A 19,938-nucleotide genomic window follows, 5' to 3' on the forward strand; every position below is an offset into this window, starting at 1 on the left:
AAAACCAACCTCCTCCCCTGCTGTTCTCATGGTGCGGAGTCCAGCATTCCCCAAATAACTCTGTCTTCCCACCAATGGCATTGCTGCTGCCGCTTGGCTGATGTCTGCAAAAAAATGCTGGATGGCTTCAACACAAACAGACGTTGGCTCTTTTCTCTTTCCCCCCTCCTGCCCGAGCTCCTTTAACTTCACTCCAAGATGCAAAGGGCAGGAGGAGGCAGCTGGGGCGCGACGGTGCTGCCTGTGCCCTGCCATCCCGCAGGCGCTGTTGGACCCAAAAGCAGCTTCAGCGGTTTCCTTCGCTGCTGCCTTTCTTCCTTATCTCGGTCCCGTGCTCCAACCAGCCCTGCTGGAGCTGGGTTTTGTTTCCTGGCTGAGCACAGGCTACCCAAAATGTGCTCTGCATCTGCCCTTCCAAAGAGCTCGCTTGTGGGGCTCCCCTTACCAAGGGGACGGCTGTGCACGGGCGGTAGATCCCCTGTCCTGGGGCCGTAGCACAGCACGCTTGCCCTGGTTTTCCCCTGCGAAGGCATTTGCCGCCGGCTGCCGTGGGATTCCTGTGCGCCGCTTTTCTCAGCGCCGAGCGGCCGCGGGCGAATGCTCAGCCGAGTGGAGGAAACAAATGAGCCCACCCTGCGCTCGCAGCTGCGGCCCCCCCGAGCACACGGGGCTTCTCCGGCCGCTGGGGTCCCTGAGCAGGGTTTTGGGGCAGAGCGCCTTGTGAGAGACGTGTGCCGCGGCATGCAGCTGTGCCCTCCTTGCTTGCGGTCTGCAGCTCGGTTAAACTCGGTCCTGGCTGCCCCGAGGACCTTTGCCCAGGAACTTCAGCCAGGCCCTGCGCTGGGAGACACCTCTGTGCTGTCCTCTCTGGGACAGTCCCAGGAGCCAGCTCTGCCTGGCACCAGCAGCCCTGCGGCACGGCCGGAGCAGCCCACGCTGGTGACTGCCTGGCTCTGTCCCGTCTGAGTCCAAACCCCAGCATCTCACATGCTCAGGACCCCCTGCAGCTACTTGTGCTTCTCAGTCCATGAGCAGAGAACGCGGAGCCAGGGCAGAGCAAATCCCCTGGGCTTCCCTCCGCCTTCCCCCCTTCGGGCCATCAGATCCAGAGGGCTGAGCAAGGTTCAGGGGCGGCTGGGGGAACAGGGCTGGCATCTCACTTTCACTGCAAAACGAGTTACCTGCCCTCTTCCCGGCCCGCCGTCCCGCGCAGTTGCGATTTGGGGATTTTATTTCACTTATTTTTGTTTTACTTCGAGCATCCCTCCACCCTCTACGTCGGAGAAGCGCTGGGAGCAACTGCAGCCTTCAAGGACTGGGTGAGGGTATGGGATGGATGTTCCCCGAGAGGCCACCCGGGACGTGCCGCGGAGCAGGAACAGCTGGGAGCGTCCCGCCGATCTCCGGCCGTGGTGGGGCTGTCTCCGGGACGGCGGCAGAGCCGATCCCCGGCGCGGGGAGTTCAGCAAGAATCGGGAGTTGCCGCGGTGGGCTCGGGTGGCTGCGGGGCAGTGGAAGGGTCGGAGCCCGGCGGGAGCGGTCCGGTCCCGCTGCAGGCGCCGCGCCCGGAGCGCCCCGCCGGGGCGAGAGTACATTTGCATACCCACCCGCCTAATTTGCATAACCGCACCTCTAAATTTTGCATAGCCACGCCCCTCACTGTCCTTATTTGGCGGGCATCATCCCGTCCCGCGCTCCGATTGGCGGCCGCCGGGCCCGCGCCCCGCCCCCCTATATAAGGCTGCCGCGGGCCCGTTGCCGCGCAGTGCGCCGAGCGCGGGTGGCGGGACGGGCCCGCTGCTGCTCCGCCGCTTCCCCCGCCATGAGCAGCGGCGCGGGCCCCGCCGCCCGGCTGTGCCGCCTGGAGCGCGGCCCGGATGGCTACGGCTTCCACCTGCACGGCGAGAAGGGCAAGCCGGGCCAGTTCATCCGTCTGGTGGAGGCGGGCTCGCCGGCCGAGCGGTCGGGGCTGCGCGCTGGGGACCGGCTGCTGGAGGTGGACGGCGAGAACGTGGAGCGGGAGAGCCATCAGCAGGTGGTGGAGCGGATCCGCGCCGCCGCCGGCACCGTCAGTCTCCTCGTCGTAGACTCGACGGCCGAGGATCAGCTGCCGAAGCAGGGCGGGGCGGGCGCCGAGCCGCCGGTGGTCGGCGGGCAGGCGGCTCCGGTGCCGGCGGAGCCCGCGGCGCGGGAGCCCGGTGGTGGCGACCAGCGGGTAAATGAGCGGCCGGGGGACCGGGGCTCGGAGGTTTTCGGGGCAGAGGGTGTTGTCCGAGGAGGAGGGGTTGCGACCGGCCGCGGTCGCCTTCCAAACGAGCGAGCGGCAGCCGCGGCCGCCCTGGGCGTTGTGTGTGGTTTCGGTCTCGAGTCTTTCTTTTTTTACTTTGCTTTAAACGCGGCTCCCCAGAAGCCCCGGGTCTTGCCGCGCCCGTCTGCTTTGCCTTTTTTATTTTAAATATTTTTTTTCCTCTAAATGGTCCTGTCTCCCAGTGACGGGCGGGGGCGGGCGGGCGCACCGGGCTGGTTGGACCCACCGCGGAACCCGTTCGGTCCTGTGCTGCGGGGCCGGTAAAACGGGGTGAGGAAAGCAACACGGGGAGGGAGCTTTGAGCCCAGAACTGGGCTGAGGGGGGCCGGCACTAACCCACCCCAAAATACAACGAAAATCCCGTGGCAGAGGTTGTTCGGGGCTTAGGCTGCAGGTATTGGTAGCAGTCACTCGTGCTGTGAGTAGTCGCTCCTGCTGTGGAGTGGAGAGCAGAGCTCCTCCCGGGCTGGGGGCTCGATCCCGGCAGTCAGTCCCCACAGACGCTTCCTAACTCGGGAATGTTGGCCTTAAGCACGCGTGGGAGTGAGCAGTTGCACAAACAAAGTGATGTAGAAAGGTGAGGAATTGAGAAACAGCTGACCTTTCATGCCCCAAGCGGTTCCTAAGAAACGCTAGGGGCTCTGGGAGAGAATACTGCTTTTTATTTACCCAGCAAAGACGTGTTTGTTGTTACAACAGACATGTGGATGGCTCCCTGGGCAGCAGCCTCTTGAGTTCCCAGTGTGAGGAACCTTCTGGGGAAATCTTATGACCTGTTCCCAGAGAGGCTGGTGTAGTGGTGGAGCCTTCCCAGTGTTGATGCTGAGCCCCAAGAAGAGCTGAGTGCCTTGCTGAGCTGCTGTCAACATAGGGTTTTGCTGAGGATTAGGTGGTTTTGAGCTGTATCTCCCGTGGGACTTTGGCCTGTGCTTGTTCCCCTGGTTGGGCTGATCCACTGCAGGCAGAGCTCTCATCACTGCCTGCCTAAAACATCACTCCAGCACCTCCTTAATGGGCTTATTTGGGTGGGAACAGCCATGTTCTGTCCCCGTGCTGTCTTGCTGGCTGTCCCCTGTGTGATCCCAGGTCCCTCACGTGTGGCCCCGTGCTGGGCCCTGGAGCTGCCCCATGCAGGGAGAACGTGCCTGCTCTCCCGTGTGTCACCGTGCCAGCGCTCCCTCCCAGGGGCTAGCGAGACTCTGCTCTGCCTTCTGCTCCCACACCTCTCCATGGGCTGGGAAAAATAAAGGGGATGTTCTTAATGCAGCTCAGGTGAGTCCCCTGCCCAGCTTGGGGGCTAAGGACGTGCAGTCCCCAGAGAGGATGGAGCCCTCTCACGCTGTGGGACTGCTGCCTGCTCGCTGTGTTGGCTGGAGTGGTGGAAAGAGTTTAGGAAGCTGCAGATGCCCCACAGGATTTTGGGAGACAGCCCCAGCTGGAGATCCCTCATGGCTTTGGGGGACAGTCTTGGCTGAAGACTCCCCACAGTTTTGGGGAGCAGGCTCAGGGCGCAGCCCATGCATGGTTACTGCCAGCGGTTTCTCTCCTCACTAGATCAGGAAGCAGGTGACATGGGGTGACATTGCCACGAGGCCCCAGACGGTTTCTCAACAGGTAGCAGCAGGAAATCTTGTGGCTGGGGGCAGGGCCCAGCGGAAAAGTGGCTTTGGAGGCATCGCCCAGGCCAGGCACCCACCAAGCAGGGTGGGATGCTGAGCCCAGCCGGAGCAGGCAGAAAGGGATTTCTCTCCAGTGAGGCAGGAACACACTGCTGGGCTGTTTCTGGCCACTGGCAGGCAACCAGTGCTGGCTGCTCCATCCCCCTGCAGCCCCGTCCCATCACTGTGGGTTGGTAGGATTTCCTGGGATCACAGGGGAAGCAGGAGATTTGCACATGTCAGAGTTCTGTTTGCTTTATTGGGCTGGACTTGCCTTTATTTGTTTAACAAGCCTGGAGACGCTCAGGAGCTGGGAGAGCTGCTTGTGGTGAGCAATGTTTAATGTCTCCCACCTTCCAGCAGAATCCATTCTCTCTCCAAACTGTTCTGGGGGTCCTGCATGACTGGGACTACCAGGGATCTCAGATACCCCCACAGGTCCCTGAGGCAGTTGTGGGAGGCTCCTTTTCCATTCCTATCAAACCCTGAGTGTGCAAATCCCCCTGATGCTGTGGTGGGGGTTTTGAGCCTCCCTGGGAAGCCGGTCCATGCCCTCCTGTCTGCGGAGCTGAGCCAGCGTGGTGAGAGTTTCACAGCCCTCGGGTCAGCCCCGTTTCCTGGGGCCCTGTGCCCTGGGGGTGTCCCCCCACCAAGAGCTGTGACAGTTTGTCTGCCTCCAGCTTTATTTCCGGAGGCTTCAGCTGCTCGGGAGTGGCTTGAGAAAGTTTCATACAAGCTGCACAGTGCTCTGCTACCAGGGCAAGGCATTTGCTACCAGCCTCAGGCTTCCCTCTTGCAAATTTGGTGTTCAATTAGAGCCCTTCCTGCCAGCAAGGCTCATCCCTCCTTGTAAAACCTGGGAGAGCCTCCCAGGGCTGGGTTTCAGAGTGTAACAGGGAGCAGTTCCCCCGGCATTGGGAGCGTTGCATTGGGGTAGCTGGAGTTTAATTAGGAAATGAATTAAATTTCCTCTCAAGGCAGCTGCATGAAAAGCAGCTCCAGTCAAACAGGACGTGACAGGGATGCTGCAAAGGAGGCTGCTTTGCATCCCCTTTGTATGAAGCCCGAATGTGTGAGCCAGATTTTGGGACCCGTGTGAATTTGCTGGCTCAGGCATCCTCAGAGCTCTTGTGTTTCTCTTTGAGTAACTGGGAAGGTTGCTGCCGCCAGCAGGCTTGATGCTGCTTGTAGGGCTGCAGGGAATTTCCTGGGACTTGAGGCTTCAAAAGCTGTCCTGGAATCGCTATGGCGTGGCTGGGAAATGGGGTGTGAGTCCTGACGTGCTGTGCAGCTGAGGTGCCCACAATCCTGGGGTTGCTGGTCCTGCCAGGTGGCTGAAGGTGCTGCGGGGGGGGCAGCACACATCTGGGTGTGCCCCAAATCCTGTTTGAGGGTAGGAGCAGCGGTGCAGTGCTCCTCAAGTCCTCATGCTGAGCGGGCACCTCTGCAGACAGAGACCTCTCTGCCTTCCCTGGGTCAGAGGGGAGGCGTGGGATGCCTCTGCAGGGCTGATTGCAGCTCCCCCCACCGCCCTCCCTGCCCGAGGGTGTAATTGCTTGTAACAAGGCTCTGCCAGCTAATCCCAGCGCGGCAGGAGAGCTGCTGGCCTTGCAGGACAGGATGCAGCAGCTTAGAGAAATTAGGGGCATTTCCACTGCCCAGCTCCCAGCTCCAGAGCCACGGCTATCCTTGGGCTGTTGGCCCCAAACCCCCTTGGCTCACATCACTCAGCGCAGAGGGGACTTTGGGGCTGAAAGGATGCACTGCCATGGGGTGCTCACCCCGTGGATGGGCAGGATACGGCTGCTGGAGGATCAGATGCATTTGTTTTCCTCTCTGGATGGCAGAGTGGTGGCTGCCTGCAGGGTTTTGGTGGCTCGGGGAGGGTCAGGCAGCCTGGCATGCTGGGCTGGAGGGGCTGGGGGGCTGCTGGGGGCCGGGTCATGGCTTGGCCAGGCTGCCCTGCAGCGAGTGCTGCTGTCCTGGCCAGCTGCCTCTGCAGGATCAGTGCCTCCCTCGCTGCCGTGACCTGTCCCTGTGTCCTGAGACATCTGTCCACCCCGCAGGATCTCCCATCCCCCCAAAACTCATGGCTCCAGCATCTCAGCGGGCTCAGGCTGCCAGGGCTTTGTTGGTATGGGTGGGAGCAGAGCCCTCCCTCCTCCTCCTCGCCCGGGAGCGCTGCCAGCCCCGCTTGCTGGGTGCTCCCTCTGGCTTTGTCCTGAGCTATCGGCGTGGAGCAGCCCCACAGAGCTGCTCCAGAGCCTGAACCCTTGCTCAGGGTTGAGCCAGGGCAGGGGTCTGGGGAGGGGCCACCTTCATCCAGCAGCTCCTGCCCTTTGTCATTATTTTGGGTATTGTCTGTCCCCACTGTTGCCTGGGATTTCTGCTGTCACACCCTGAGAACCTGCTCACCTGGGCACGGCGTGGGGATGGGGAGGGCAGAAGGGGCGAAGTCGAGGGGGTCACAATGCTCCACCCAGGCAGGGAATCCACAGCTGGGCTGCTGCATGGGGCATGTGCAGCTGGCACACGTGGAGAGCAAGTCCTGCATGCCAGGGCTGAGGCATCTGGGGATCACCTTCCCTCCTGGCAGATGTGCTGGGTGCTGCCTGCACCTCCCTTCCCAGGGCGTTGTCAGGTGCTGCTGGGGTGGTGGCCAGCCTTGACCACGAAGGAAGGTGTTGTGCAAGAGGATGGGGCTTTATCAGGGCTTTATTGCAGCGCTGGGCTTAGCAATTGTAAATGTGTCACCCCAGCCCGTGTGGGACCCTGTGCCACACCAGTGTGTCAGATATGGGCTGGCAGCACCCCAGGACCCAGGTGTTCCCTGCTGTGGGCAAAGGTGATTCCGTGCCAAGATGCAAGAGTGCTGTACAGGGGGTAAAGAGCACCCTGGTGCAGGTGTGGGAGGGCAAATTCCTGCAGTGCCTGTCCTCAGTGATGCTATGGGCACCCACAGAGAAAAAAATTATCTCAGATGACAGATTAAATACACCCCCTTGGTGAGGAATATTCTGGCAGTTTGAGTGAGCCTTGGCTGCTGGGAGAGCCCAACCAGAGCCCAGGTTCTGGTGATCAAGGTGGGATCAAACCATTTAATATATAAATTGTAAAAGTGATATTGGGTGCTAGGGTCAGAGCAGTTCTGACAGTGGGACTTGCAGGTGTCTGGTTTATGTCACCTGGTTCCTCTGATGCTTCCTGGACATCCCACTCGCTGCTGGCTGAGCAAGGGCAGTTCCTGTGTGCCAGGCTCCTGGGGATGCTCCTGCTTCTTCCTGCTGCTCACTGTGTGGGGAGCTTAGAGGGCACCAGGGGGGCCAAGTGTGGCTGCCCCAGTGGGGCTCCCTGGCTCCAGGTACTGGTGGACACACGGGTCAAGGTGAAACCAGGTGCAGATGAGCTGGGTGTGGCCTCCTGGGGAGGGGAACGTCGCAGTCACGCCGCCCCAGTGGAGCTGGTTTCTGTTTTGCAATCCTGGGAGGTCACGCTGGGGCATGGAGGTGCCTCGGCATTACAGCTGCTCCATCTGGGCTCCAGCTGCCTGCCTGAGCCCTGCGTGCCCCTGCCCTGCTGCCAGGGGCTGTGGGGTGCTCTGGGCTGAGCCCTGTGTGCCCCTGCCTGAGCCCTGTGTGCCCCTGCCCTGCTGCCAGGGGCTGTGGGGTGCTCTGGGCTGAGCCCATGGCTGGGTTTGCCATGGGGAGGGACACTTGGCAGGGGGGTGATGCAGGGGACCTGTGCCAGCCCCTGAGACCTCTCCAGTGGCCAAAGCTTCCCAGTGGATGGGCTGGAGTGGGAGTGCTCCCCAGCCACCTGGGCTGGGTTTCCTCCTCCACCTTCATGGCAGTTGCAGCCCTGGTCCCAAAAGGAAGAGTGTGGTCTGGGAACACACCTATAATAACAAGTTTCTTCAATGTTTCACTGCAATTAGTGTGCCCTGAACCTAATTAATTAATTGGAGCCCAGCGTCTTGGGGTGTTTGGCACCCTGCATCCTGTCTTGAGGTGTCAGTGCCCACAGGTGGCCACCTGGGGATGGTGTCCCTGGTGCTCCAGCAGCTCTCTGGGGTTCCTGCTGCTGTCCTGGGCTGTTGGGGGTCCGGGAGCAGTTCACCCACAGATTGTTCCCTTTGCAGGAGGAGCTGAGACCTCGGCTGTGCCACATGAAGAAGGGCCCCGATGGCTACGGCTTCAACCTGCACAGTGACAAGAGCCGCCCCGGGCAGTACGTGCGTGCCGTGGACCCCGGCTCGCCGGCCGAGGCGGCGGGGCTGGCCCCCCAGGACCGCATCATCGAGGTGTGCTGGGGCCAGGGGGGCTCGGGGGGCTCTCTGGGAGCCTTGGCACTCCCCCACAGCCTGGGAGGCACACGGTGTCCCTGCTGCCGCTGGTGACTCACGGCACAGCCGCCCGACCTGCGCCAGCCTGCCGGTCCCCACCCACGGGTGCAGCGCTGGGGAGGGCTGGCACTGGGCACTAATGAGCTGTCTGCGGGTTAATGAGCAGTGGCACTGTCCCCGGGGATCCCCTGGGGTGGCACAGGCTGGGACAAGGTGCACGCTGATGGCGACTCCTGCTGTCAGGTGTGACCGGGGTGGGGATGAGCTCAGGTTTGTGCCGCGTGGGATGAGGATCCATGAGAGCAAGGACCGGCTGAGCCCCAGCCCTGCTGCTCACCGGGGTGTGGGGCTGCTGCCTCTTCTGGGGTGAAGCTTGTGGGGTTTCTGGAGACCATCGCTTGGCACAAGGGTTTGAGCCAGCCCCAGGTCCATGTGCTGTTGGGAGTTCCCTGCCAGCTTTGCCCATTTGACCCCATGCCAATTACTCAGAGGAAAATCTGCTTTTAATGAGTTTTTTTTCTGGCTTCACTGCTAATCCCTGTGAGGCCATGAATGCCTGTGGGGGCTATGGGGTGGCTGTGCTGGCATTATGAGCGGTACCAAGGCTGGTACCTGACCCCTGCATGGTGCTTGTGAGGGATGGATGTCCCCCAGCTCCAGTGGTGATGTGTACCTGCAGGTGAATGGTGTGTGCATGGAGGGCAAGCAGCACAGTGACGTTGTGGCAGCCATCAAGGCCAGTGGTGACGAGACCAGGCTGCTGGTGGTGGACATCCTCACAGATGAGTTCTTCAAGAAGTGCAAGGTGGTGCCCTCAGAGCAGCACCTGACAGGTGGGCTGGGGACTGTGCCTCTGGGAGGGGTTTGTGCCACCTCTGGCGGCTCCGTGTCACCTTCTCACCAAACCTAAGGGTGCTGAGCCCTGGGAGGTGGCCTTATCACCTTAGGGCCAAGCAGAATCACCTGGCTTTGGCGTCTCCCTGCTTAGCCAAGGGCCCCATGCAGGGCTGATGGGGCTGACGTGGGCAGGTTTATGGCCCTGGGTTGCACTTTGGCAGGGTTTATGGCCTGGCCAGCAAACAGGCATCAGCTGCCCTTTGCTCTCCAGGAGGATGGGGAAGGGGTCTCACTGGGCTCCACATCGCAGCTGCCATCATGTGGATGCCACCATTCCCCTGTGCCACGGGGCTGGCTGCAGCGGGTGGTTAAAAAATTCAGGACCTGGCCAGAGCCTGGGCAGTGTTGTGTGAGCATTGGCCATGTGCAGCCTTGGCTTGCCCTCCACTGGCAAGGGGACAAAGCAAACACATCCTCACCCTGTGTCCTTATCCCACAGGTCCCTTGCCAGAACCAGTCACCAATGGTGACATAGGGAAGGTAAGAGCCTTGTCTTGATTTTAATTCCATGTATGCCCATCTCCAGTCAGGGACCCTCCTGTTCATGTCCCCTGTGCCCATGGGTGGGGGATGCCACCAGACACTGCAGTGGTCTCAGCCTGCCACACAAGAGCTGGTGCCACTGGGAAGGGACCTGGTGTCCTCCAGGAAGGGGAAACTCAGCTTGTGGTGCTGAGTTTGATGGAGGTGGCTGTTTTCCTGCTCTCTTTTGCCTTCTGATACTCTAGGGCTGGGAGCCCTTGTGCTGCAGTAGGGAAGTAGCACCCAGCCCTGCAGCCACCCTCCTCCTCCTCCTCCTCCTCCTCCTGCTAAAGCCAGGGCAGTCAGGCCGGGGTTTAATCCCTGCCCGCCCCGATGGGCAGCGCTGGAGGTATTTATGTGCCTGGAGCTTGCCGGGGATTACGTGCAGCAAGGACGGATTTCACGGCCCCCTGGGTGGGGTTTGCGGCTCTGGAGGCCGCTGTCAGGCCCCGGGGCTGGAGCTCACGCCGTGTCCCTGCTCCCCTCAGGAGAACGGGGCCGAGCCGCCGCCGGTGCCGGTGTCGCAGCGCCCGCCCAGCCCCGCGGCCCCGGCCGTGTCCCCGCCGAGCCCCAGCGAGAGCCGCGGCCAGGTAGGGCCGGGAGCGTGGGGGAGGCGGTGCCTGGGCCTGGGTTACCCCCGCCCAGCCGTGGGGCTGACGCCCCTCTGAGCCCCAGCCGGTGTCAAACACCCACAGGACGGTGACAAACGCCACTCCGCGTCCGGCTCCCTGCTGGACCTCGACATCCCGCTGGCCGTGGCCAAGGAGCGCGCGCACCAGAAGCGCACCAGCAAGAGGGCACCCCAGATGGACTGGAGCAAGAAAAACGAACTGTTCAGCAACCTGTGAAGGCCCTGAGGCAGGGTGGGTGTCTTCTAGACCCCCCCCAGCCCCATACCCACCTCTCCTGCACTCCTCTCCTCCCTGCCAGGGGCTCCTGGTACAGATGTGGGGCTGCTCCCTCCACCCTGACCCAAGAGCTGGGCTTGGTGGCCAGTGAGCATCCCTGCAGAGGGGTTCTGGCCCGGGGGTGCTGGGGGTGCCCCCTCCCGAAAGCTCATCCCCAGGGTGCTCCTCCAGCCCTGCCTTGAAGCCCTGCACACCCTGGTAAGCACAAGCAAGGGTTTGGGAGGGATCAAGGGTTTGGGGTGGCCTGATGCTCAACACTCCTGGTCCCCACCGTTCCCTGTTTCTTCCCCCACCCCAAACCTCATCTCTGTTTGAGATCCCTCCCCCCCAAATTACCCTTTAGCTGTAAAACCTGAGGCTTTAATGTCTTCTCCCAAACCCCACCTGCCCAGCCACTGACCACAGCCAGGGCATTTCCCCCTGGCCTGGCAAGCTCCGTCCACAATGACCCTGTCCCTTTGCCTCTGCAGCTGCAAGGAGGGGTATGGGTGCCCAGCACGGGGGAGTGCCCAGCACCCTGCCCTGGGGCAAATTTTGGGAGAGGAGAGGGTGTCTGGAGCCAGCACAGCAAGCAATAATAGTCTCCTTTGCTCTCCTGCACACTCCCGGAGACAGAGCCAATCAGGGTTTGAATCCAACACTGTTTAATTTAAAAGCTTCTCACAGACTTTTTGGTTTTTTTTCTGAAATGAGTGTTTTTCCAATCACATCTATTTTTTTTTAACCTGTATTTTGTGGAAATTCTTCCGGTGGATGTTTTGTTTCCATGTGCTGCAATCAGGTGTTGTTGTACTGTTGAGCTCAAGAGAAATTCTGTTTACTGGAATAAACCTTTCTGACTTCACAAGTCTGGTTTAAGGCTAAATCCTTCCAGAGCCTGAGAGGGTGCAGGGGGCTTGCTGTGGCCCTCTGGGGCTTGGGGGGAAAATGGGTAACTGGGGGGTACTGGGCCACATCTAGCACGTGATGGGGACAGGCTGAGGGGTTGAGGAGGCACCGGCTGGTCCCAGTGGGGGTTAATGCCTCGGGGTGATTAATGAGCTTTAATCCCTGGGGAGTGAGGGGGGGCAGGGAGGGGGGTGATGCAAAGCTCTAATCTGGGTCTGCTGGCCAGGCTGGAGGGCAGGAGCTTTGTTTGGGGCAGCCCAAATGTGCCCCCAGCCCCTGCGGGGGTTTTTGGGATGAGTCTGGGTTGCACCTGGGTTGAGGGAAGGCAGGGGGATCAGCGAGGGGAGGGGTGCTTGTCCCTCTGAATGAATGGATGTAGCCTTGGCTGGCACAGTGGGACAAGGCAGGGCTGTGCCTGGCCTCTCTCTGGTATCTTTGCTTCCTCCCCTTCTGCACACTCTTGTTTTGTGCTCCAAATCTGCAAAGAAGCTTTTCCACCTGAGCACACAAACGGTCACAGATCTTTGCGCCTCAAGTGACACCTAGGTGACAAAGTGCCACCAGATTCCTGGGGATGTGCAGGCTGTCACTTCCTCCTGGAAGCAGGGGGAGCCCATTCCAACTTGTCTCATCCTCCAACAACGTGTCCTCTGAGGGAAGGTGAGCCCCCATCCCCTGTTTTCCCATCCTCATCCCACGGGGGCAGCAGGACACCCCTACCTGGCATGGATGCCACAGGGAGCAGGGCGGGAGTGGGGGCACCCAGTGGGTCCCAGCAGCATCTTTTGCCTCTTGGCCTGCTCAGAGCAGCTGGGCACTGGTTCCCTGTGGGAGCCCTGTGTGAGCCCTGCCAGGACTCTTGTCCCCAGCCTCTGGGGTGGGCTGAGCTCCGGGCCATGCCCAGCTCTGTGAGGGTTGCCAGGGAAAGGCTGTTCCCAGCCGCCTGCCGAGCCCGGGGATGCCAAGCGGGGCCCTCGCTGCCTCCAGAGCAACCAGCCGGGCACAGGAGTGGGCACAGGAGATCACCCTGCCCCTTCCCCCGGCAGCAGAGGGGAAAAGAAATTATTTTTCCCACATTGGTCGGGTTTTAGGGGAGCAAATCCCAGCCCAGCTCCATCTCTCCTGCTGGTTTGGCCTCGCTCCTCTGGCAGAGGGATGAGACACTTCACGGAAGGAGCACCAGAGCCAGCAGTTCACCCAGCAGGTTCTGCAAATCTGAGGGGCAGGAGGATTACCAGCCCTTGTCATGGTAATCCCAGCAGGAAGTAGAGCAGCTCTTCACTTTATTACCACACAAAGCTTTCACTACAACTAAATCCACACTAAATACTTGTTTAAAATGCCATGATACGCTGTTCCCATACTTGGCTTTAATATTAGTCACAGGAATAATGTATTTAAATTAGCTAAAATTGGAAAACTAAAGCCCCCAGGCCCTACAAACACAGGCACAGCAACAATAAAAATTCCACAGACTGCCAATCTCCAAAACATCCCTCGGCAAATCTGAAAGTTATTACCTGATCTTCTATCACTGAAACAGATAATTTGCAGTCTAGGATTTGAGCTGCTGTTACAGTATGAAAACACAAAGGAGCATCAGTTATCCTTCTTACCTTCTGTCCTCTACTCTTAGCAGCTTCCCTGCTGTGGACAGTGTGTGTGGGGCAGGACAGGTCAGGCTGAGTCACTCCACAGGGAAGTTTGTCCATGGGATTCAGGCAAGTGCCTCTTTTTCATCCATGGACCTCAGATCTACTGCAGCAGAGGCTGGATAACTCCTGCCCTAAGTACATCTGCCCCCCAGCAAGAGATCTTTCCCCCACGTTCATCTTTATCTTAGTGGAGAGCAGCAAATGGACCCTCCAGGACCAGCAGAGTGAGTCCTGAGCTGGTGGAAGAAGGGAGCTGGCTCCTTTCAGTGCATTCTCCTTTCTTTCAGCAAAGCAGCCAAGGAAAATGAAGTGCAACATCACTGCTGGCCTGAGGTTTTCAGCCCTGAAGCTGGAGGGGGTTTGTCTCAGAAGCCTCCTGTAGCTCTCAGCCCCCTCATAGTGCTGGGGCTCAGCTCCAGCCTTGATCAGCCAATATCAACAATTTCCATCATATTAGCTTGCCCTTTGTTTGTGCTCACCCCCATCTGAGCTCCTCCCTGCCAGGACCCAGCAGTGCCCCCCTGCAACCTACCACACCCCAGGAAACTGGGTTTAAAGGGTCTCTGCTGTCCTTTACAACTTCTGAGCCACTTTTTGAGCTGCCAAAGAAAGCAGCTTAGCCACACGTAGTGCTCAGGCACTTCAGAATCTTTGTGATTTTTTTATTTTTTATTCAAGAGTAAAAAAGAATGAGCTGCCAGTATATGAAACCTCCTCGCTGATGAATCCTGATGTAAGAGCAGTGGGAGAAGTTTCTGCTTGTCCAGGAATCAACTGCTGGTGATTTTAGGCTCTGTTGGAACAGCAAATCAAAGTCAGAGTCATTCCTAGCCAAACCTATGAGTTAGTGGCTGTTCCCCAGGTCCAAATTTCAGGCAGTAATCCTGGCTGGTGGAGCAAAGTGCAAAGTTGACAAGACGACAAAGCAGCTGAAGGAGACAGAACAGCTCCAGTGTTGGCTCCCTGGTGTCCTCCACACCCAGACCTTGCAACAACGTCCAACTTCTCCCTGGAAACCCAGCTGGTGTCTGGAGGTGTCTGTCAGCTGTCCTGCACCCCAGCTGGCTGCTTCAGCTCAGCGTAACTCTTCTCCTCCACGTGCTTTGTCTGCTCCAGGAGCCACTGTCTCTCCTGGTCACTGACATCCAGCCTCAGGGTCACCTCCTGGAAAATGCTGTTCACAGCAACCTGCAGCACACACAGAGAAAGCAGCTCAAGCCCGGCCACAGGGCAAATGCTGCTCACATCCTCTGGGGAGATGGGCTGTTACTGCACCTCCTTAAAGTGAAGCTTTTTGAACATGCAGATACTGGCTTCATTTTCCTGACCAATCTTAGCCTCAAACTTGGTGATCCCCAGTTTTCTCACTCCTGCAGGAGAAATCAGAGAGAGAGGCACTTCTATTACATGCCACATCTATAAAAGCACAAGACTCCTGTCCTGTGGGCCAGATGCATCCCTTGCTACCCTGCCTGTATCACTGGGAATTATGTGCTCCCAGACCTCAGCCCCCCACACTCCTGTTCGTGCACTGAGCCACCCTCACCATAGGCCATCATCAGCAGAGTTGCCTCCTTGCCAAACCCTCTGCCACGGCAGCTGGGCTCTGAAAGAGACAGCACAGAGTCAGCATCCAGCTGGGGGAGACAAACCAGCCACAGCAGGCACTTGTCAGAGGAGGCTGTGTCCTGGGCATGCCAGGGGCTGATCAGGGCTGAACAGCCATGGTAAAGCATGAGAAAAAAAAGCTGATGCAGGAACATCAACACCTCTCTGCAGCACGCAGCCACAGTGACAGAGCCCCAAGCTGTGAAGCAGAACTTGACCTGCAATCATGATTTCGATCTCGCCCACAGTCGGGTCCTCGGTGTTGGTGAGGAAGAGATTCACATCCCCAACCATGGAGTTCTCCTCCTCCTGCCCAGGCCAGAGCTCCGAGTCCAGCACGATGAAGGTGCACTCTGGGGAAAACAAAAATGTGGCAGCATCCTCAGAGTGTGCTGATAATTATTCATAAATGACCAAAGAATGAAATTAAAGGTGCATAATGGACAGAGGAATAACAGTTTCCACATGTTAACAGCAAGGAAGAGTTAATAATTTGGCTTCCCACACCAGGTGACCAGGTGTGCCTGTTCCCACCTGCAGAAAGGAAAAAATACTTGGAAAAACCTTTTGTGAGGGTGACACAGACACCAAGACTAGAGACAGCCTGTGGAAGAAGTGTGAAAACTTCCTTCCTATGTCTGAGGTCTCCTTGCCTTGTCTTACTCAGCAGCAAGTTGGGGCAAAGAATTGTTTTGGTGCACAAGAGGCTGAGACTGAGTGATTCACCTGGTCCACATTATTGCCACTCTGAGTAAGGTCTTTTTATGCCACCTAAGACAAATGCTCCAGACTGAGCTCTTTGCCAGCTTCAGTATTTTTCAGCTCACTAAATTTCTACCAGGCTTTTATGGGCAGTGATTCATTACCTGTAGGAGAGTCAAGGAACCAATATAGTCAACACACCTCAACCAGGTGATCATAAAGTTGTACAATTTATCAAGGAGAAATACAACCTTTGTTGTATTTCCTTCTACCTGTTGTATATCCTTCTACTTTTTTGCAACGATCAGACCTGGGGAGTGTTGGCTGTGCAGGAGTGATGCTTAATGATTTTTAGCTCAGCACAAAATGCTGTGGGGAATGAATCACTACAGTCTTTGGGAAAACTGCATAAAAAAGACACAAACAGCTCGAGGAAGTGGATATTCTCCACTTCCCTGAATATATACCAGCTGTAATGAGAAAACCTGTTCAAGCTGCTGTTGTAGAAAGTGTCACATCCCCTCTGGCTTATGGGAACTCGCTCACAGGGCACTCACAGCTCACTGAGAGTCCTTCCCAGAATGGAAAGGACCTGCTCACCACTCCCACCCTCGGTCAGAAAGCATTCCAGATGCTCACTGTCGGTGTCGTCCCGCCAGCTGCGCTGCATCTTGTACTCCTGCTCCAGGCTCAGGGGCTCCGAGGCCGTCAGGCGCTGCAGCTCCTCCGACTGCATCCACTCGTGGTACCTGGAATGGAGCCGGCCCCACATCACTGCAGCACTCAGGAGGATCCCTCCCAGTGCTCCAGGGGTCAGCTCTGGAAACACCAGCCCGGCTTTTGTGGCAACTTAAAATGTATCTTCAAGCCTCTGTCCTTTATGGAACACAATGCCCTCTGGAAATTTAGGAAGTTTGCCTGTCCTGTGGCTTTGTCTGGAGTGCCCAATGCACACCTGTGTTGGTTTCTGGGCTGTTTAGGTGACCTGGAAAGGCCCGGGGTGGCCTTGGACAGCCCGCGCTCCAAAGGACGAGAAGAGGCTTCAGGGTTTTTCTCGGTCTCGGTGTTTATTAATTGTTTATCTAAAAGATTTTCTCTCGGCCCAACAGAGGTCTGCACAGCAGCCAGCCATGAGCACACTGAGAGCCCCCGGGGCGGTCACCTATCTTTATACTCAAAATTACGTATACAATATTTATCAATTTTCCCCAATACCTTTTCCCCTTATTAACCAGTACACCTTTAGTAATAACCAATCCCAAAGTGCCAACATCACCACAGAAGATGGAGGCCAAGAAGAAGAAGAAGGACAGGACACACCCCAATTCCTCCATCGTACTTCTTTAGACCCCCCTGTACAGAAATCTTGTGTTTCACTCTCTAATTAACTTATCCCTTCACCATTTATCCCAGTGAAATCCTCCCATCCTCATACAGGCGTCGTCTCCCGTGTAGGATCAAAGTCCAGCCACCAGACACTTCTGGCAACATTCCAGGACTCCCGAGCCCCCCAAGGGTGGTCTCGGTCACTCTGCACATCAGTCCTGAGGTGCTGAGATCCCACACACCTGATGTTTTGGAGTTCTGATGCATTTCATCCTGAGCAACACTGACACAGCACCTCCTGGACACTGACAAAAACACTAACGCTGCTATCTTTGTGCTGATTTACTTTACAAACTGTTGGCATGCCTAATTCATCAACCATCCACCTGGCTTTACACGCCGAAGCTTTGCTCTTGCACCGTCACCGGGGAAAGGCCTCAGTGAACGCAAGAACTGCGGTGCTCCCTCAGAGCCGGGATCTCCCAGCGGCACAGGCGGGGCTCTGACAGCAGAGCTGGCACCGAGCTCAGCGGGACAGGGACGGCGCTGCCACCCCAGGGCACTGAGGGTGAATCGCTGGCTGATTCCGGGGGAAGCGGCCCCGTCCCGACCCAGCACTGTCTGCAAAGGGAGGAGAGGAATCGGACCGTGCATGAGCGTCCGAGGAGGGCACGGGCACGGCTACGTACCGGGGCACGTGTGCAGCGGTGTAGGGCACCAGCGTCACCTTCTTGCCCCGCAGCACCGTGTCCTGGTTAATCTTCATGGCCTCTGCACTGAGGGGGAGACCCGGCACCCCGCTCCGTGTGCCCGGCGAGGCCAAGGGATGGGGCAACGCGGCCTGGCGCCTTCCGGGAGCGAGAGGCGGCTCTCAGAGTGCGGATGGCCCAGGTCGCACCAATGCGGCCGCATTAACAGGCCCGAATCGCAGCTCCGCCATCCCGACGGGACCCCGGGGCTGGGCAGGGGACCCGGGACCGACCCGGCACCGGGAGCTCACGCGCGCCCGCCCTACGGCCTCCCACGCATGCGCACAGACCCCGGGGCCGTCCAGCTACGGAATGTGTGGCGTCACCGCTCCGCCCCGTGTGACCCCGCCCCCCTCGTGCCGCGCCCCCGCCCCGCCTCTCCACGACTCCACTCCTATTGCCCCGCCCATGTTCCTGCGGGGCCCCGCCTCTCGCGCGGCCCCGCTCCTCCTGTGGCCCAATCACGGTCGGTGCCTTCCCCCTGTCCCCGGCCCTGCTCCATCCCCGTCCCACTTCTCCCTCCCCTGGACACGCCCCTTCCTGGCACGGCCACGCCCCTTTCTGCCCTACCCCATTTTCAATGCCACGCCCCCTCCTGGGCCGCGCCCATTCGTACTCACGCCCCTTGGGGCCCCACCCCGTCCCTCCCACGCCCCGCCCCCTACCCTCACCCAATCACGATCGCCGCCTTCACCCCGCCCCGCCCCGCGAGCCTGTCACGTGCGCGGAAGGCCCCGCGCTTGGGCAGCGCGTGCGCCGTGAGTGCCCCCGCGCGGCCGGGGGCGGGGCCGCCGGCACGAGCCGCTGGCGCTGGTGAGGGGCCGGGGGTCCCGCGGGGCCCGGGCGGGACGCGGCCCTCGGAGGGGCTGTGGGGCGGCCCTGAGCGGGGACAGCGTGCGCCGAGCGCCGGGAAGGGGCTCGACGGGCGGGGACAGGCCTGGGGAGGGTCCTGCTGCGGGCCGGGGTGTGCACCGGAGCGGCGGGACCCGCGCCTGGGGAGAGCGCCCCGGGGTGAGGGGGGGGCTGCCGGGGTTGTCGGCGCTCTGTGGGGCCGGGGGAGTTCCCCCGGGGAGGGCAGGGGGTGCGAGCAGCGTTCCGCCTGCGGTGCAGGCCGGGGGAGGGCCGGGGAGCTCTGGTGCCCTCGGGGGTTCCTGGTGCCCTCGGGGCTCCCGGTGTCGGTTTCCCCCGCCCGGGCTGGGGCCTGCACGGGGACGCGCTGGCCCCGGCCCCGGCCCGGAGCGTCCGTTGTCTTTCTGCTGGCTCCGTGTTTACCAAGCTTGGCTTCAGTGTTTTGAGCCGAGGTTTGCTGTAAAAGGCGGTGTTTGATCTCTCCTCCTGAGGCTGGTCGGTTGTGACCTCAGTGAGTTACGCTGCCTGATTCTTTCCTGGCATTCAGCGTGGGTGTACAAGCTTCTAACTGGGCTTTGTCGTGGAGCTCAGCTTGTGCTGATGGTTTGTCCCAGCTGCTGGGGCTGAATAGGAGCACATGTAGAAGTGTGAAGCCCTTAATGCAATTATGGCTAATTATTGACACAGAAACCTTCCAGAAGGCTTCAGTTCCTCCATACACATCTAGTTTTTTAGAAACAATGTAAAGCTTCCCAGATACTTCTGCTTTGGAAATGTTGGTGCATGAAAAACATCTTGGTGTGTCTTTAATAGGTCCAATATTTTAATTTGTCTACTTATTTCTGTACTTGAATTTAGGAGGAGAGACTTTAGGTTGGTTTTTTGATTTGTGGGAGGCACATGTTTGCAAGGAGTAGTAGCTGCATGAGAAGCAGCAGTTTGAGATCATCTGCAAGGCAGTAATTTTTCCTCTTGAGGTTTTAGTTGTCTGGAACAGCCCCTCTGGCTGTTTGGAGAAGATGAAGTTTGGTCATCACATGCTGTGAAAGGGCAGGGCCTTTTGGTTGCTTTTAAACCAGTTTTAACAGGTATGAAAACTTCTCACAGGGTACTGAACCAAGTGGGGTCTGTCTGAAGGGCAAGATCCTGCTGAAATCTGTTCAAATACCAGAAAACTGATGTGCCAAAGCTAACTTGTGAGTTCTTCCTTTTCCCAGCAAAGATAACACAGTGTTATGATGTTTCCCTAGGTTAGAGGTGGCAGAAGTTGCAAACACCCTTTCACAAACACCCTTCTGGCTCTGCTCTGGGCTTCCCCTCCCTCTCCAGGATGGCAGGTGGCATCACTGACACTGGAGAGCTTTACTCTCCCTATGTAAGTTCTGCTCCTTGTGCGTTTGGTCACAAGATTCTTTTCAAAATCCTCCTTCCTCAGCATTTTGCTTGCAAGTCCTACTTCCTCATGGACATAACCTCAGCATTTCAGGAGATTATGGGGGTCAAAGGTGCTTGGTGTTTGTAGTTAT

General features: G+C 58.6%; 3 protein-coding genes across 4 annotated transcripts in view; 2 read left to right on the plus strand and 1 right to left on the minus strand.

Annotated features, from left to right (window-relative positions):
- Positions 1 to 1,780: 1,780 nt before the first annotated feature.
- Positions 1,781 to 11,482, plus strand: NHERF1 (NHERF family PDZ scaffold protein 1). Its single transcript, XM_063175762.1, has 6 exons — positions 1,781 to 2,215; positions 8,105 to 8,266; positions 8,988 to 9,141; positions 9,645 to 9,685; positions 10,216 to 10,317; positions 10,423 to 11,482. The coding sequence occupies exons 1-6, from the start codon at positions 1,823 to 1,825 to the stop codon at positions 10,573 to 10,575; spliced, it is 1,005 nt and encodes a 334-aa protein (XP_063031832.1). The 5' UTR covers positions 1,781 to 1,822; the 3' UTR covers positions 10,576 to 11,482.
- Positions 11,483 to 13,811: 2,329 nt separating this feature from the next.
- On the minus strand, positions 13,812 to 17,847 carry NAT9 (N-acetyltransferase 9 (putative)). Its single transcript, XM_063175783.1, has 6 exons — positions 17,504 to 17,847; positions 16,128 to 16,237; positions 15,005 to 15,139; positions 14,725 to 14,784; positions 14,454 to 14,548; positions 13,812 to 14,366 (listed from the first exon to the last, which is right to left on the minus strand). The coding sequence occupies exons 1-6, from the start codon at positions 17,578 to 17,580 to the stop codon at positions 14,220 to 14,222; spliced, it is 624 nt and encodes a 207-aa protein (XP_063031853.1). The 5' UTR covers positions 17,581 to 17,847; the 3' UTR covers positions 13,812 to 14,219.
- Positions 17,848 to 18,326: 479 nt separating this feature from the next.
- Positions 18,327 to 19,938, plus strand: part of TMEM104 (transmembrane protein 104) — a 43,725-nt gene continuing 42,113 nt past the window's right edge. For both annotated transcript variants that reach the window (XM_063176099.1, XM_063176100.1), the window contains exons 1-2: positions 18,327 to 18,376; positions 19,663 to 19,787. In XM_063176099.1, the coding sequence (XP_063032169.1) occupies positions 19,743 to 19,787 (45 nt within the window). In that variant the 5' untranslated portion in view covers positions 18,327 to 18,376; positions 19,663 to 19,742. The remainder of the gene's footprint in view (positions 18,377 to 19,662; positions 19,788 to 19,938) is intronic.

The sequence above is a fragment of the Melospiza melodia genome, chromosome 24 (genome assembly GCF_035770615.1).
Source record: "Melospiza melodia melodia isolate bMelMel2 chromosome 24, bMelMel2.pri, whole genome shotgun sequence".
NCBI classification, from domain to species: Eukaryota; Metazoa; Chordata; class Aves; order Passeriformes; family Passerellidae; genus Melospiza; species Melospiza melodia.